The sequence below is a fragment of the Lichenostomus cassidix genome, chromosome 6 (assembly GCF_008360975.1).
Source record: "Lichenostomus cassidix isolate B80296 chromosome 6, HeHo_3.0, whole genome shotgun sequence".
Taxonomy (NCBI): Eukaryota; Metazoa; Chordata; class Aves; order Passeriformes; family Meliphagidae; genus Lichenostomus; species Lichenostomus cassidix.
This window is the reverse complement of record NC_139487.1, coordinates 17,452,255-17,468,925: the sequence shown is the minus strand read 5'-3', so window position 1 is coordinate 17,468,925 and position 16,671 is coordinate 17,452,255. Positions and strand designations below refer to the sequence as shown.

General features: G+C 41.9%; 1 protein-coding gene and 1 long non-coding RNA gene across 10 annotated transcripts in view; both read right to left on the bottom strand.

Annotated features, from left to right (window-relative positions):
* Positions 1-844: 844 nt before the first annotated feature.
* On the bottom strand, positions 845-7,111 carry LOC146435367 (uncharacterized). The gene is made up of 2 exons (XR_014853211.1): positions 7,080-7,111; positions 845-6,939 (listed from the first exon to the last, which is right to left on the bottom strand). It is a non-coding gene; the product is annotated as an uncharacterized LOC146435367 (long non-coding RNA).
* A 366-nt stretch (positions 7,112-7,477) lies between these two features.
* The window catches only part of ARHGAP22 (Rho GTPase activating protein 22), a 137,658-nt gene continuing 128,464 nt past the window's right edge, over positions 7,478-16,671 (bottom strand). For all 9 annotated transcript variants that reach the window (XM_085065327.1, XM_085065330.1, XM_085065328.1 and 6 more), the window contains 4 exons: positions 16,477-16,550; positions 15,398-15,519; positions 12,291-13,194; positions 7,478-8,204 (listed from right to left, as the gene is read on the bottom strand). In XM_085065327.1, the coding sequence (XP_084921453.1) occupies positions 7,976-8,204; positions 12,291-13,194; positions 15,398-15,519; positions 16,477-16,550 (1,329 nt within the window). In that variant the 3' untranslated portion in view covers positions 7,478-7,975. The remainder of the gene's footprint in view (positions 8,205-12,290; positions 13,195-15,397; positions 15,520-16,476; positions 16,551-16,671) is intronic.

Below are 16,671 nucleotides of genomic sequence, written 5' to 3'. Positions count from 1 at the left end.
TGGCTACTCTTTCTCCACCAAAAGTAACTGATTGCTAAAAACCTTCAAGTGGTAGGAGAACCTCAGGATTTCTGTAGCTAATGCATTAATTGAGCAATATATGCCATCCAAAGGAGGGAGAAGTAGTGCTGTATGAATTAATATTTATCTCTTCCATTTCACCATGAGATCAGTGTAGCAGAAATCTTAGCAATGGTTCATTTTAAGTCATAAATATTCAGTAGTTTTCATCACTGAAGCTCCAGGTTTCAATACACTTTTTAAACAAAAGATATATTGAGATATATAGAACAGGTAATAAATAGTCATGTAAGATGGTGCTGCTCCTCACAGAAGTATTTTAACTGTTTACATTTTATATTTACAGAATGATTTATGTATAACTGACTTAAGTTTATGTATGAGTTAAACAATCATTCAGAATTTATTTCTTTGGAAAATGCAGATTTTTAGTGAAGCTAGGCTGTATAATTGATTGCCTTGTGTAGATGCATATTTTGTGTAGTGAACTAGAAAGTGAAGAGGAATTTAAATTAGTAAAGCTCACAAAAATGGGAATAACAAATACAGAAATCTTGCCAGGCACTGAGCATAAACAAATAATGTAACTGGCTATAGAGGTCATCCTAGAGTGACTGGTGGTCTTCAGTGTGGTTCCTTCTGCTTGTTGGGTTAAATAAGCATATTTTTGAAGTTTTAACTGAAAGAGGAAAATTTTTCTATGCAGTAAGTTTCAGAAAAATATAAGTGAGAGTAATGCTTTCAGTATCTAATGTCTTTTTTAAAAAAACATGCAGGGTTTCAAGGAATGGTAATATTAGTCTCAAAGATAACTAAATTGATAAACTGCACCGTTGTTTTTGTGGCCTGGCTAGACTGCTGGTAAGTGCTGTGTGTGTGTAATTTTGCTTTCCTCACTTGTATCTAATATTTCAATATTGCCTTCCTAAACCACATTTGTTAAGGCAATTATTTTTACAGGATCCTTGCAAATTGTATATTACCTCAGAATAGGCAGGACAAGTTTGGATTCATCTAGCACTGGAATGTAGAAAATCTGCTCAAGTTGAACAGAGACCAACAGAACAGTCTATTTTGTAATTTTTTTATCTAAGTTTAAGCTGTGAATTAAGCTAAAATTTTTGGTCCAGCAACAGTACTCCATTGTTATATAAGGTCAAATGATAGTGTGGTCAGCACAATGTAATGAAGTTAAGACTGACAAAAGTAACTTCTGATGCCTCTAAGTGCTGTTAAAAACAAATCAGTAAATATAGTTCCTATTAAAATTTATTTTAGACCCCACCAGATTGCAGTGATAATGGAAATACTTTGAAACTTTAAAATATTTTTTGCTATCACTTTCCAGTGTCTTAAATATATAGTAACTGAAATGAGCTCATAAGCTCTAAGGAGAATTGAGCTTTTCTTCTTTCAAGGCAGGGTTAGTGAATGTGTGGAACTGCCTACTGCAGCCTATTGCAGTGTGAGCAAGCTGTGCTTAAAGGGTCACAGCTGTGGAAACTGAGAGTTCACCTTTGGCACCATCTTCATAGGAGTGTTGCTTTTTCTTTTTTTGTTTTTTTCCAGTTGCTTGCATTTTAGGCAAGTAACAGTGATGGCAAATTTCAAAGACAAGAAAATCATATTCAGTAATCAAATTATTACAATAGCATCCTAGTCTTAACTTCCCATTTTATTTGTTGAAATATAATTTTTTTTCAGATAGGTGTGCACTGCCACAGAGTGCAAACAAATGGGTAACTGGAGTTCAGCTGTCTTTGTCTATTGTTAGATTATATGTTATCCAATACACTGTACAGTTTCAAAGTATTGTTAAGCTTTATTTTAGACTATGATTTGGAATCTTCTCATTACAGCAGGCTTCACTGAAGTGCATGCAACTTTCTAGGGCCGTTCCAATCCACTGGGAGTTGATATGGATTGAATTACCATAAGCTGCCTGATCTCTTACTTCAGGTGAGGTTCAAAATTGGGCAGTAATAGGGAGATTGATTTCCAACTTCTCTGGGCAGAGCTGTGGCATGCAGCAAGGATAAAGCAGCTCTCTCCTTTTGTAGAAGTAGGTTGTTGAAGAATTTGAAATAGATATTGGAGGGAGGGGGTGAATTAGTACTCTTAGGGTGTACTGGAATGCTGTGCTGTGAAGTCGTTGGTTGGTGCAGCAGTGGGTCAGAGCTGCTGTGTTGTTGTGTTTCATGTGAGCAGCTGTGCTGCCTGAGCACAACCCCCTGGAGGGACATGCAGCCCTGGGACACTGCTCAGCTGAGCAGACATGGCACTTTGCCCTGCCCTAGCTCGGGCTCTTAGCTTTGAAGAACTTTTAGTGTGTGAGATGCAGCAGCACCTTTCTGGGCAGGAATTGCAGCTTGACACAGCATCAGCAGCAGTGGTGTGGTGGGAGTGTCCTGTGTCCCCAGCACGGGCTGTGGCTGGAGGGCTCTGCTGCCTGGGGGTGGTGGGGCAACACTGAGCACCTGGGCAAGGGTGCTGCTGGGAGGGAGGGAGGGATGGATGGAGCATTCAGCTTAGCAGTGCATGAAGAAAAATATCAAGAGACTCCGACAGGAGGATGGTCCTACCCAGCCAATAATCCAAAGTGTATCACAGTAAATGTTTCTCAGTTAAGATTATGGACAACAGAGAGAAGAAGGTTTAGCTTACACTTGGTCTTACTCTTTCAGGTTGCTAAAGGGAGTGAATTACAGTTTCTGGATCTGTTTTTATTTGCTGTTGTCAGCAGCTTGTCCTTGCTATTACATTTTATTTTCCTGTCAGTGGTTTGGTGGAGTTGAAGGAGAGCCTGTCTCTATTTTTCAGTAGGATTAGAGAGAGGTTTCTAATGAGGAAATGTGATGAGACTGTACTGCCTACCCAGATTTTCAATTAATTTAATTTATTCTTTGTTAAGGGCACTGGATAAAAGTGGTGTTTTAAGTGGTCTGTTTCACTCCCTTCTCCTCTTCTTTATATGTCTGTGTTACAGAAATGTGTTAAGAATTAGATCACATTGTATTTCTACTTCTGCAGTTTTAAAATTTAAGCTAGGTTTTCTTGAACTACCTCACACAAAACTTTCTACGTTTCTTAAGTAAGCAAAGCTAACCCTTGCTATTGGAACTACACTGAATGTGAATAGAAAAATACACCTCCTTTAGAAAAACAAACCTATTGGCCAATGTTGAGACAATATCAGTATGTTTCTTATCTATTTCACGTAAAATGTTCATGTGTAATATATAGCTTGTGTACAGTAATGTACATCTAGATTGTGTTAGCTGTAAATTGGTGATTTTATTATTGTAGTCTGGTTTTGTAGGGTAAAAATAGCTTACTAGTAGTGTCAGCTCATCCTTTACATTTTACAAAAGGAATAATTCTTGGTAAGCTTTGCATACAGATGAATTACTTTTGTAGGCCCAATATCTAGTCTATTTTTGAGAGTTCTTTAACTTTTATTACTAAAGTTGAGAAAAAAAAAATCCCACCCCAATTATTGTGATCATTCCTTCTGCCCCTTATCAAGTATATTCTTAATTTTATTAAGTCCCAAGAAATCTGAAGGGAAAGATACACCATTAAAAATACTGGGGAAAACTAATTTTTTTCTTCTTCCCCACATTTGATACCTTTTCCTGCTTTTCCTTTATTTCCTCCGAATAAGCTGTTGGTGGGCATTACTGAGAACATTGTGAGGTTTTTTTTTTTACTCATTCATGGCATAGGTCATTATGTGTGCACCACTGGAATGTATACATTGTTATCTAGTATGTCAATTGGTTATAATGATATTTTAAATAAAAAAGAAAAAAAAAAAAGTTTGACCACCATGCATTTAGTGCTTCTTCATTACCAGGCTGGAATGGATTTCACGTGGACTGCACAACAGGGCTGCATTTGAAATCTTATTAGGGACAGTCCTTGAGAATTCATCTGTTTTGTAATGGTAGTGTCCTGTCTTGTGTGTGAGCTCACTTGTGGGCAATGACATGTTTTTTCCATTTCTCTGTTCCCATGGACTTTGGATGTGCCACAGACTGTTAATAACCACATGTTCAGTGTCTTTGCGACCACTGGGAATCTGTTTTTGCTTCCTTGCTGCCAGCTCCAGCTGTCTTAATTCCTGGAAATACAGCGTGAGATCCTGTGCTGCTGAAAGAGGTAAGCCATGGGTGCCTAGTGTATGGGAAAATCTAGCAAAACTGAGGCTTGGAGAAGCCTGAAGGATCTGACTTCTGGAGACCTGCCTTGGATACCTCAACCACTCACTGCACTGGAACTTCTCTGTTGGTAAACCTCAATATAATGCATTTATTTTCTTCACTTCCAGCAGGGTTTCAGTGCTTCCTTAATGACTGCAGGTGCCCTTGAGATGTGCTGTTGGTGCCCTTGTGTCCAGTTTCAAGGGAAAGGAATTATGACCACAGTGCATCCAGCTTTATCAGGGCCAGTAGTTTGTGGGATACTCTTTGAGGAATGTGGTGGGACTCAGAAATGTTCTTCTTTATTTGTATATGTCAGCATAAAGTGCAGCCAGTTTCCAGAGAGATGTTAATACAGAGCAAGGCCAGAGAGACAGTCTTAGCTCTGTGCACGATTTGTGTGGTGGCTCAGGACTGAAACACTCCACAGTGCTGCTGGCTGCAATGGAACTTGCCTGTGAATGTAGATGAGTCATTAAACTATCTGTGTTCATCTTCCTTTTTGTGTTAGAAATGCCACAGCAACCTGCCAAGTTTTCTTTGTTATTCTGAAATGTTGCTGGTTTGCTTTTTTTTTAATGCATATGCTTGTGTTGGTTTTTTCACTGGAAAGTTTTTACTTTTTTTGCCTGCATAATTGAGAAGGGATGTTCCAGGCTGGGAAGATTGCACAGGAGAAGATCTGGTAAAAAAGGTATCTATTCCATGAACCTTCTGTCATGTTTAATTAATAATAACCAAACCTGTATCTTGTAAACACTAGCTAAGAAAGCTGGCATTTAGATCAAGGGCTCTAATGAGTTAAGGGTCTGCAAAATAAGTCTCCAGTGCTGTATATGGGGAAATGCACTGGTGGGGTAGAGTATGGAAACAGATGTTAAAGCTGGGAAAGGATGTATCATCCTCACATAAGGGCATAGTGTTCTATCAAGTTGTGCATAAGTGCATTCCCATTTCTTGCATAATTGCCCATATCAGGAATTTAACATTATGGTCCCATTGCTGCACTTGGAGTTAACATTCTACTGTAATGCATTTTAGTGTGAACTGGGTCATTTGCACTTCCTGCAGTGTTTATTTACAGCAGTGGCTCATCTTCAAAAAGAGGTGAAATTTATTCCTGGTGAACAAGAGGCAGAGATGTTGCTGAGCATAACAGCCAATCTGGAATTGGTTCATTTCACTCATCATTTTGAGTGGATAGAGTTTCAGTTTAGTGATACTAAAAAAAATTAATTTCATCTTTGATACCAAATTATGTAGTGCTACAGATCCCATGCTAGTTTGGAATAGATAGGCTTGTTAGCAGTTACCTAAGATTAAATAGTTAAGAGAGTTAGCCAGCAGTCCTGTTCATGGTTTGTCTGGCATATTTGGCGTTTAGTCTCCCAGTGAGCAGGGCTCAGTTCTTGTGTTTGTTGTGTGAACTAAAAGGAGCAGTCTGCACTTGATACATACAGGAGATAATGCAATATAAATAGTGTATGGGAGGTGTGGACTGTCAGGATGGATAGTGAGAGGTTTCCATGTTTTGGGTAGGAATAAAAGAAGGCATTAAAATACCGTAGTTGCTACTTTTTGTACTGTATGTCATCATTTATCACTTCTGGTGTTCTACTTAAAACCTGGCTCAAACCACCCTCCAATTATTAAGGTTTCTTTTGTGATGACTGGCCTGGTACCTCCAGCTACCTGACACACTGTGTTCTTCCAACTCACTCACTGTTACTGCTTCTCTCACATTATGCATCTTTATGCTGCTGTTTCAAATAGCCATCTTAATCCTTGCATGATCACTTGTGACCATCAGTAATAATCCAAGGCTGAAGTGGGAACAAACAGATAGGGATGATGCTCTTGCCTGCAGGTGGCAGGCAGCTGCTGCTGAACATGCAGGTACCTGCCTCATGCCAGGGGCAGTAAGGAATCCAGGGCAGCTGGAGAGCCTGGGAAGTAGGAAAAAGATTTTGAAATAACTGAATGAACCTATCCCATGGCTTACTGTACCACCTTGCTTAACTTGTCTTATCTAGGAAACATTAAGTTAAAATTCTGCTTTTTGCTTGCTTTAAATGGTTAACATTTCTTATATTTCAATGGCAAGGAGAAGCGTTACAGTGCAGTAGAAACAAGTTCACATCTAGATGTTTTAAATACTGCAATACCTGGATATCTGTAAGATGATGAGGAGAAAGTACATCTTTCACTATTGACTGCCTCTTGGTACATAAAAAAACCCCATTCTAAGGTTACTGCCAGACAGTGAGTCATAGTCTTCTCTAGTAAGAAATGAGGTTCAGAGCATTTTTTGAAAATACTTAAAATAAAGCAAAATCCTTTGTTACAGTCCATACTTTCTCTAGTCAGTTCATGTTGTGGCACTTATTTGTTAAAAATATTTCTCCTTAGAGACTCCCAAACTGCCTTGGGATGTCAAAGATAAAGTGCCAAGAAAGAGTGAACTGTGCTGGGCTGGCAAGTGGAGTTAAAGGTAAATCTGGTGAAACAATTTTCTGTGCACAGGCTCCACATGGCTCAGGGTGCTACAAATGCTATGCAGAACTTCTTGAAGTCACTTGGAAGGGAAGTGAGCCCTGGCAGCAAATTACCAGAAATTACAGCTTCATTCTGATGATTTTTCCTTAGCAGAAGTAAGGAACTTGGGCTGATGGGTTGTTTGCAGTATTGCTCCTGTCCCCTCATCTCGCTGTAAGAACTAACAACAGAAACATATGCTGATGTCATGAGAAATGTTACAAGCAGATAAGTGTAAATTGTCCAGGAAAAGTTAAAGATAGATCCCCACCTTCACCACCCTGACACCCCCACCCCACCAATTGCACTAATTCCTCTTACCATAGGTTTTGCTATTAAAGTTTGGATGTTTTGGATATTAAAGTTTTGGATGTTTTGATGATATGAATCTTCCATCTTCTACCTTAATACATGTATCAACTCAGGAGATGTTTTTTTTCTCACAGCTCATACTGCTTATTTTTTTGGCTCAAAAAGCCCAGATACCTAGGGCAAAGTGTGCATATTTAAAGTTCCATGGAATTTGTGTAGCCAATCTGATTGTTAATCACATAAAGTTTAATAAGTTGCATTTCTGTGAAACACTGAAACCATTTGGTGGGTACGGGACAATTTTAGTGAATGGTCAAGATTTTGGTATCTTCAGCATGGTTGCAAAGTCAGCATGGTTGCAGACATTGTTTTCACAGCATCTTCAAAAAATAATGCCACTCTAGGAATGAGAAATTTGAACAAACTTTATGTACGGAGTGGGGTGAAAACCACCTTATTAAATCCATCTGGCAACCCCCCTGGCTGTGGTGACAGCCTGGAACTGCCACCTTCCCAAGCACAAGTGCAGGAATCCCTCTGTTCCAGGCTCAGCTTGTCCATTGGTTCTGGCCATCCACCCACCCTGCAGGACCTTCCACTGTCCTTAAGCCAGCAAAAGGATGGTGCAGTTGAGTCCAAAGATGGCAGCAGGACACTCTGGAGAGGAGTGTCTTGTGTTCTGTGGATACAGAGGGGACCCTTTCTTTCTTGGCAATCTGACACTAAATTTTCAAGCATTATGGTCAGCAGTCTTTCCCAGCTGGCCCAAATACTACAGCACATGTAAAGACAACAGGGCAAGTGTCACTGAGAGCACAATCACTATAGAATTACTCATGATACATGAGTATACCAGAACAAAATATGCATTTTCACTCATTTTGTCAGGATTTTCTATGCTTGTTCTACTTGGGGCCTTTAGCACTTTGACTCCCAACAGTTAAACATCCTAATGTTGAAAAAAATTCTTCCATTTCCTTCTGCAGGAGGTAATTTCTCTTCTCAGCATCTTCACGAGCGCGTTCCGAGTTCCTCAGCTTTATCTCCAGCATGGTGTATTTCTTTCGTTCTTGGTCCAGTTCTTCCTCTAGCCTAACCACTTGGTTCCTCAGGTCTGCACTTGTTTCTTCAATTCTTAAAACCAATGGAGAGAAAAAAAAAAAAGGCTTTTAAAATGGCTGGTTAAATACAGCTGATAACTATTATAAATTTAAGTTGTTCCTCTTACAGTTAACATATTCTAAGAGGAAGTTTGAAAGGAGAGAACTATATGCTATTTCATTACTGTTGAATTTAAGGGCAGAGACTCGTTGAAAGCTGGAGCTTCCTTTATTTGTATCTTGAGAAAAATGCTCAAATCTTAGAAAACAATGTGTACTTTCCAGCCCCAGACTGGATGGCTGAGGAGACATATTAAATCCTCACTTAGGCAGAGTTCGAGTACGTAATTCCAAAATAATATTTTAACCCCTGTTTTCATCCTCATACTGTGTTCTCCTATATGGATATCCAGTACAGAGGAACATTGTTAGGCATCAGACAGCAATCAGGTCACAGTCCTTCCTCACCATCCATTTGATGGTAGTTTCTGTAAAGCTTATCACTGACATTGGGGTGGGGTACAAGATTTTACAAAACCCAGCCTTTCATATGAGTAAGAATCAAAACAACAGTCCTTAAATGTATCTGGGCACAAATCTCTGAAACAAAATTCAGAGCTTTTCATTGAGGGGGCCAAAGAACAAGGTTCATGGTTTTGTGATTTGAAAGAAGCACAGGAGGTACCACACTTGCTGTCCTCCCCACAAGACTGAGTAGTGGTGTTAATACCAAGGAAGGAGTACTTTCAGATAGGATTTACTGATCACTAGAATATGATTTTAAAAATTACGCTTTTTCAATGAAAAAATGCCCCTCCTCTAAATAAAATAAATACAGTCTTTAAAAATAATTTCAAACACAAACCCACCCCCATCTGTCATTGATCAGTGCAATACTCAGCTGTGAAGCTGGAGTATGGCATCTCTGTGGAACTGTGAATGGGTTGTTTTTAGACAGGGTAGCTGATCACCAAGAAGGGCATACTACTGACTCCATAACAAAATGAAACAAAACAAACAAACAAACAACAAAAAAGGGGGTCTTTGATAGTCCCAGAACAGTCTGAATTCCACTTTATGACCAAGAGGCAGTGCAGTGTGTCACCTCAAACTCTTCCTTTCTGTTCCTTTACATACAGCTAAAGATGGCAGTTTGACTATTGGCATGATTTTCAAAATGAATCAAAGTCACACACAGGTGCACTGACCTGTGTGCTGACCAAGTTCAGCAAAGAACAGCTGTGGATGAAGGCAGACCTGCACCAAGTTCAGCAAAAAACAGCTCCTGTGGATGAAGGCAGACCTTTCTCTCCAGCCAGCTGTCTTCTGGAATATGACACTTCTGAAGCTGGGATGCTTCCCCACACACACACATAACAGCTCCAAGCTGCCAGTTATATTTTTCTACCACTAAGTTTAGGGGCCAGCTACAGCAGCCTAGACTGAATTACACAGGGTCACAGTACTTCTACATTCCTAAAAGTCCTCTCCAAGATACTTACACTTTAAGAGTCCCAGGTGGTAAACATGAATTACTGAAACTCAACAGAGAATGTCTGATAATTATATTAACCTTGAGGGAGAAATGCTCTGGAACAGAGTGCTTACAGAAAGGCCATAAAACTTGCCTCCCTCTGACTAAGAGAGCGAAAATGGGCAGTTGATGATGAGAAATAACAGCTTCTCCATCAGCAAGTGTTCCTTACCTCTGCCCCAGGCAGGTACTCACTCTGCTTTCCCTCCACTCATGTATGTGCCAACAAAAAGCTCATATTCTTTCATTAAAATGTGTCTTGCTAGATACACACAGTTCTGCAAACCTCACAAGCACATGTACAATTTTGTGGGACTAAATTATCTTCAATAAAATAAAGCTGGTGAGGCAGCCTATTTTTTTCCTGCTAAGCAGCCTCCCTTTGCTAGTTAGCTCCTGTCTTTCCACAGACTTCCATGCAGTCTCAAAAGGAACACACTTTTGCACACATAAATTGTTGCAGATGCAGTAAAGACATTGCAAAATTTTTGAGAGCTGAAAAACTTGGCTTGAAATTCTTAGACTTGACAGCACAGCCCTTCAGGCTGTAATCCTGAACAGCTGGAGTCATCCTGTTTAATACAAAAAGGCAGTGATTGCATCTCGCCTGATTTTATGAAACTTCAGCTCATTAGGCATTTTCCTCTCAGCTACTTTGCCCTGTGAGACCTGGCCAATTTAGAGTTGTCCCCTCGAGCCACAGTGCTCTCTGCCCTGTCCAGTTGCAGGGGAAAGGCAGGTGTTGGAGCTGAAGCAGCTCAACAGCTGGAATGAACAGGTCTTCCTGGATGCCCCTGACGTGAGAAGCTTAAGGCCCCATGGGAACAGTTCTACTGATAAGAGGTGGAAATCCTTCTCTTCCCCCAGGCAGCAGGCAAGAATGTGCAGCTACGCATTTCCAAGTTCTGCAGCCTGGTATTTCTATTTATTACTCTGTATCCCTGCAACTAGGCTTGCCAGGGCAACTCTGCACAATTAATGCATGGCACATACCCTCACCTCCTTGCCGTTCTGCATCAGTAGGGCATCTAAAAAAACAAACCATGTAAGCCATGAACTTCCACCCTCATTCACAAACCATTCCCAGCATCCCACACTAGCAACTGCTGGTGTTCTCATAAGCTCTTGCACCTGGAACACAACAAGGTGGGGCTTTTCTCCCACTCTGGGAACTGAAACTACTGTACAGCCTGATTCTCCGTCCAGCTCCAGACACCAAAGCAGTACAGTGCAAAAAGTGAAAATGCTGCAGAGACTGGCAGGCCACCACCAGAGGAAATCATAAAATAAAGCAGGAATGTAGTAAGTGGAATTCCTACCGTAACAACTGGCCCATGGGAAGAGATCACAATTCAGATACATTTTTGAGAAAATACCTTAACAAGAAGAAAGTGCCAACAAATGCAGCCTAAAGCTGTGCTATACAATCCCAACAGTCATATGTGCTTTTGATACCATGTCTGGGAGACTGGCAGCATTCCCATACCTCAATTTCCAATCTGAGTTTTAATAATTGAAGGAGTATACCAGTAACACCTTAACAAAAAAACTCCAAAGATCAAGAACTCAGCTATTTGTAAGAAACAGAACTACAGCATTTCTTCAGTGTAAAGTATTGGTGCTGCAGAGCAGCATGTATTATAACATGGTGTGCAATTTTGCATGTAGCTGTATATTAAAATATATCTAATGCCTATAAGCAACAATATTTCATGTGCCTATTTCCCTGAAAGTTGTTCTATTAAGCACATACACTCATAAAACCTAATATACTAACACAAATTATTACGACTCCTTTATTATTAATACTTCTATTTCCTACAGCCCCAGCCCTCACACAGCTCTCCCAAAAACTGGACTTTTCTGAGCTCAGATGGGAAGTACAGCACCAGCAGTTGTGCAAGGAAGCACCAGCTGGCAAATGACACAGTTCACCCTGCTCTCCCAAGCCAAGCCTCCCCGTCAGCCAAGGACCACTCTCTGCATCAGAAACCAAAAGTGAGGTTTCTAGAAGTTCAACACAAAAGGGCTGCTGAAAACATTACAGATGAGATGCTGTCCCAATACCACCACCAAATAAAACCCTATGTAAAATAGTCAAGAGCAGATTTCTCAAGAATGCTTCTGTTGGGAAAAGCAACAAGGAGCCCTCAATTTTAAACTGGTTTGGTACAAGTATCAGCACCTGCACAGAACAACAGAGCTCCTTGTTGAGGCCTGACCATCCTGGGTCCCAATTCCTCCCTCCAAGATGTTTGTTTTGCTATTTCTCTAAGGACACTAAGAGCAGACTTCGGCATTATCTGCACAGTTCTCATTTCCAGTGAAAACACAAAATAGGAAATATTGGATTTCCCCGTGTCATAGAAATCCCCCTTCTTTAGTTTTCTTTTTTTTATGCTTTCCTTAATCAGAGAAAGGAAAGTTGGATTCAGAGAGTAGTAAGGAAAGAGTAGAACCAAGTCAGTTGTCACCCAACCCCAAACTAGAGGGCTGAGAACCTGAGACCCTTGTTAGCCCACGCCCATGTTCAGACACGGAGATGTTAACAGATGACTTCCTTGTGCCCCCTGCAGATGACATTACCTTTTGATACTATTCTCATACTCAGTCCTCTGTTTGCTCAGTTCTGTCTTTAGCTCCACCACCAAGCTCTGCAAGGCCCTGGAGCACTGGACAGAGTCTCGGGAAGCTGCAGCTGGGTCGCTCTGCTCACTGCTGCTGCTGCTGCAGGCTTCAAACCTGTCCATGCTGTTCTCCAGATCTGCTGTCTTGCCCTCGCTCTGAGACAGCGAGTCCTGAGTTACCCACTCGGTTTTTAGGGAGCTTAAAGCAGAAGAGTCACTGGCCCGGCAGGCTGGGCAGCTGCTCACCGAGTCCATCACAGAGATCTCACAGGATGACGTAGACCAGGTGGTGCTGGCCATGCTGTGTGTGCTGAGGGACAGGTTGGATGAAGGGACGTTGTCATAAGTGGAGAGTCTCTGGGAGGAACACGAGTCCTTCACTCGCTCCCCAGAGGCTGTGCGGCGATGGCCTCGGAGGGAGTACAGGCCATTCATCAACCAGTTCCCGCTGGAGGAGAGGTTGGGGATATCTAAGGATGAGCTGCCCAGCTTTGGACTCACAGACCGTGCTCCCTGCTGGCGGAAGGAGTATTTCCATGGAGGCAGTGTCTGTACCCTCTTACTGGGGCTCGTGGCAGGCTGAGTCGATTTGCCACTGTGCTCTGGAGGAGTGATTTTCACTGCAGGCCCTGCAGTGGCCTCCAGTGCCACAGCATTGCCAGAAGGCAAATCAGCAGGGCTGGCAGCGCTGTGCTGTGACCTGCTGTCCTCCCCGTCCTCCTCGGAGATCCACTCGACAGTGCTGCGCTGGCGCATGGGTCTGATTTCCAGCTGGCTCCCTGGCACCTCCGCCTGAGGAACAGCAAAGATCCGCCCCTGTTCACTGATCAGTACTGTCATCAGGTGCTGAACTAGTGAGGTGCCTGAGGGTGGAAAACAAAGGCAAGCAATTGAGGAGACATGGAAGACACCTGAGACTCACCCCAGCCTAGGTTGCACCCAGTTTCATGGTCTGAATAGGCCCGGAGCTACTGTTTATTGAAAAACCACAAATTTCAGCTCAGGCCTTCTGCTGCACTCAATGTGTAGAGAAACTTGCAGAAATATGACATATGCGTTATACATGCACTTGCAGAGCATGTCCAGCAAGTGCAGAAAGAACTCACAATTATTTAAATCCACAGAAATGAGCTGCCATTGTTATCCAGGAGTGGAGCAGACCATTATGAACTAATAAAGAACAACACTTACCAAACCTAATACAAAGCCCTTCCTAGAAAACAGGAAATCCTTTAAACAGGTGAATAAGCAATTATATTTTTAAGTATTGCCTGAAATAGAGAATAAGGCAAACATACTCAGGGGTTCAAGGCAAGAGCCTGATTTTATTGATGAGTTTTTGGCCTAACAGCAAGATGCTCACCTACCAATTCTATTTTACGTCTGTGAATGTAGGAAGAGAACTAAATGTATTGGAGATAAGGGCATTCCTGGCAATTTAGCTCTCAAACTTAAGGTATTTCCATTTGAAATTAATAGTTTAAATTTGAAGAGAGACACGATTAGAGTGCTTTTTGTTAAGATCTCGTTATCGGTTTACTTAGGAGATTCAAGTTACCCTGAAGCTAAAAAAAAATTGAGTGTTTCCACTTCTCCATTATTTTTATCTAACCAACCTTCTATTCTCAACTAAAACAAAACATTGCCAATCCTGTTGATATGAGTATAATAATAAAGTCTAAAAGTCCAGCCTACATATCCCAGTTTTTCTACAGTTCAGATCTGTGGCAATACAGAATCCTGGTCAGATCACTGCAGTATTTTTATATGATTAAGAGAGACAACATCACCTGCATATATGCACCTATACACAGTACAGGCACCTCCGCCATCAGATGAGCTGCACAATGAAATGCCTGAGGTGATCTGAACCCAAACTTGTCCCCTGTGCCAGCTAAGCAGAGAGCACGCTGCTGGTCGAGGCTGTGGGAGGCACCAGCGCTGGCCCGGTGGCCACTAGGGGAAGTCCCAGCATCGCACACAGCTGATTTCAGCTGTCCCCACCTCCAATAACCCGCACTGCTCCCGCACTGCCTTCTCACATTTTTGCACCTTCCGCACTTCAAGGGGAAGATCTCAAACCTACCCTTAACAATATGGCCCACACCTCTGTGGTAGGCTGCGAGTTCCTGAACAACTATAATATGTCAGGTCATGCTCTGAAATTGTCCTGTTGCTTTACAGTGAGTTGCCATCGTGTGGGACACATCTGTATGCCTGTGCTGAGCTAAAGGCACTGCTGCTGCTAAGGCATGACAATACTGGCCTTCTGTGAAGGACTTGCACCATAACAAATACCATGTCAGCTGTCCCCTACAGCCAGACAGCAGAACCAGAGCCAAGTTCAGGCATCCTGGGCACAGCATCCCAATCTGTGCCTAATTAATTCATCAATTCTTTTTGCAGGATTGCCAAAATCCCACAAAACTTTATGCAAAGACCATGCTAAACCTCGCACTACAGTAGCTGTGTTTTAGTGCGACCTGGGCGAGGAGCTGTATCCCAGCCCTAGTGTCAGCCTGCTTACTTCATACAGAGGTAGATCATTTTAAAGCCTCAGATTTTTTACAGCCAAAATTAACAGTGATTTTCGACTAACTTTTTGGATTCTTTAAAGTTTTGATACATAAAATCTGCTTGGAAGACAATACTCCTAAGACACTTGTAGTTACAGCCACTGTGGCACAGCCAAAACTACAGTCATGGCCTGGATGCTCTCTACAGGAAGCTTTATAACCACTGAAATGCACCAGTTATAAATGACTACAGTTTGGTACTTAAGCACAGTCCTTCCAAAAAACAGCTGAGCTTTCATTTTAGCAGCAGGTTCAAAAAGAGTTTCAGGGGTGCAGAGGCATCTCCAGATGGTGGAGAGGGGAGACACTCCCAGTGCAGTGGTGAACAGGGTAAGATGCCAACTGCAATACCCGTCAGAGGCCCTGATGGAAGGATGGCCTGAGTTGCTCTGACTGCACAGGCAACTGATACAACTATCGAGGAACGTATGGTTTTCACCTACAGCCTGAAAACACAGCTGCTGTGCCATCCCACCAGAGCAGCACCTACCTTCCATCATGGTCACTGGATCCTCCATTTTGGGCCGCAATATGTTTGGTCCAAATACTGTAGCCAGGTTCTGGACACTCATCTTGTTAATGCTGGAGTGAGCCTGAACTTCATCAAGGAACCTTGAAAAGCCCCCACAGAAAACCAAAGGAGGAGGGAATTCATAAGTGACTGTAAGCATTCAGTTTTGTCCTGTTTTCATACCATCATGACACCTGAAATGATTCTAGGAACTACTGTAGCTCCGATATTCAGTGTAAACCCTGATCCCTCCTAGTGTATGAACCAGACAAGACAGGATGTTTTCTGCCGGAAATACCCACCTAGCAGGGACCTGGCCTTCTACCGGGTCTGAAAGGACAGGTTTTTGCATTTTCATAGGAATTCTCCAATTACATGGATTTGCTTTGGCTAATTTTCAGTTACAGATGTAACAGGAGTAATAAGTTATTTCACTCATCCCCATGTCCTAGAACTACCAGCCTGTGGAAAGAGTTTTGTGGCTTGGCTTGAATCTAACAAAATACAGATCCCAGAATCATAGACTGGTTTGGGTTGGAAGTACCCTTTAAAAATCATCTTTTTCCAACCCCCAGATGAAGAGGCAGCCCAAAACCTGAGAAAATCAGCAGAGATGAAAGGAGACAAGGCTGTGGAGTCCCTGGTAAATCAAGAGGAAGCCAATACTAACCCCACTTCCAAACCAGAGCAGATGCCAGACTGGCTATTCTGACTGCATCTGCTACTCAGCTTGTGTCATAAATCTTCCAAGTGTGCAGTATCTGGAATAAGTGTCTATCTTTAATGGTCTGTAGGTGCTTCTGAAATAAACAATATAATGTATTAGTACCAGTCACACCTGCTGCCAAGGCTGTGGGTGACAGTAATTTGCTTGGCTGATCCTCTTGGATAAGCCAAGAACTTCCTTCAGGCAGGCTGCATTCACCTCCACAAGTTTTATAGGAGAGTAACTTACACTTAAGTGTTTTTTGAATATTCATACTTTCAGAATATATTTGCATATAAAACAACCTCACAAAACTCAGAGGCTTTTCCAAGTGTTAATTAATTTCACTTACTTGCATATGTATTTGAGGAGGTTGTAGTTGGCTTGGGGCAAATTCTTCACCTGTTTAACCAGTTCCTGGGTACCCTGAGGGACAGGAAAAACAAGAAGCAGAGCTATTAATGTAAATGCAGCAAAGTAGATGTGACTTTCCTTCAGTACTACAAAGTCCTCTTTCCATAGCCAAATGCTGAACAAAGATTGTAAC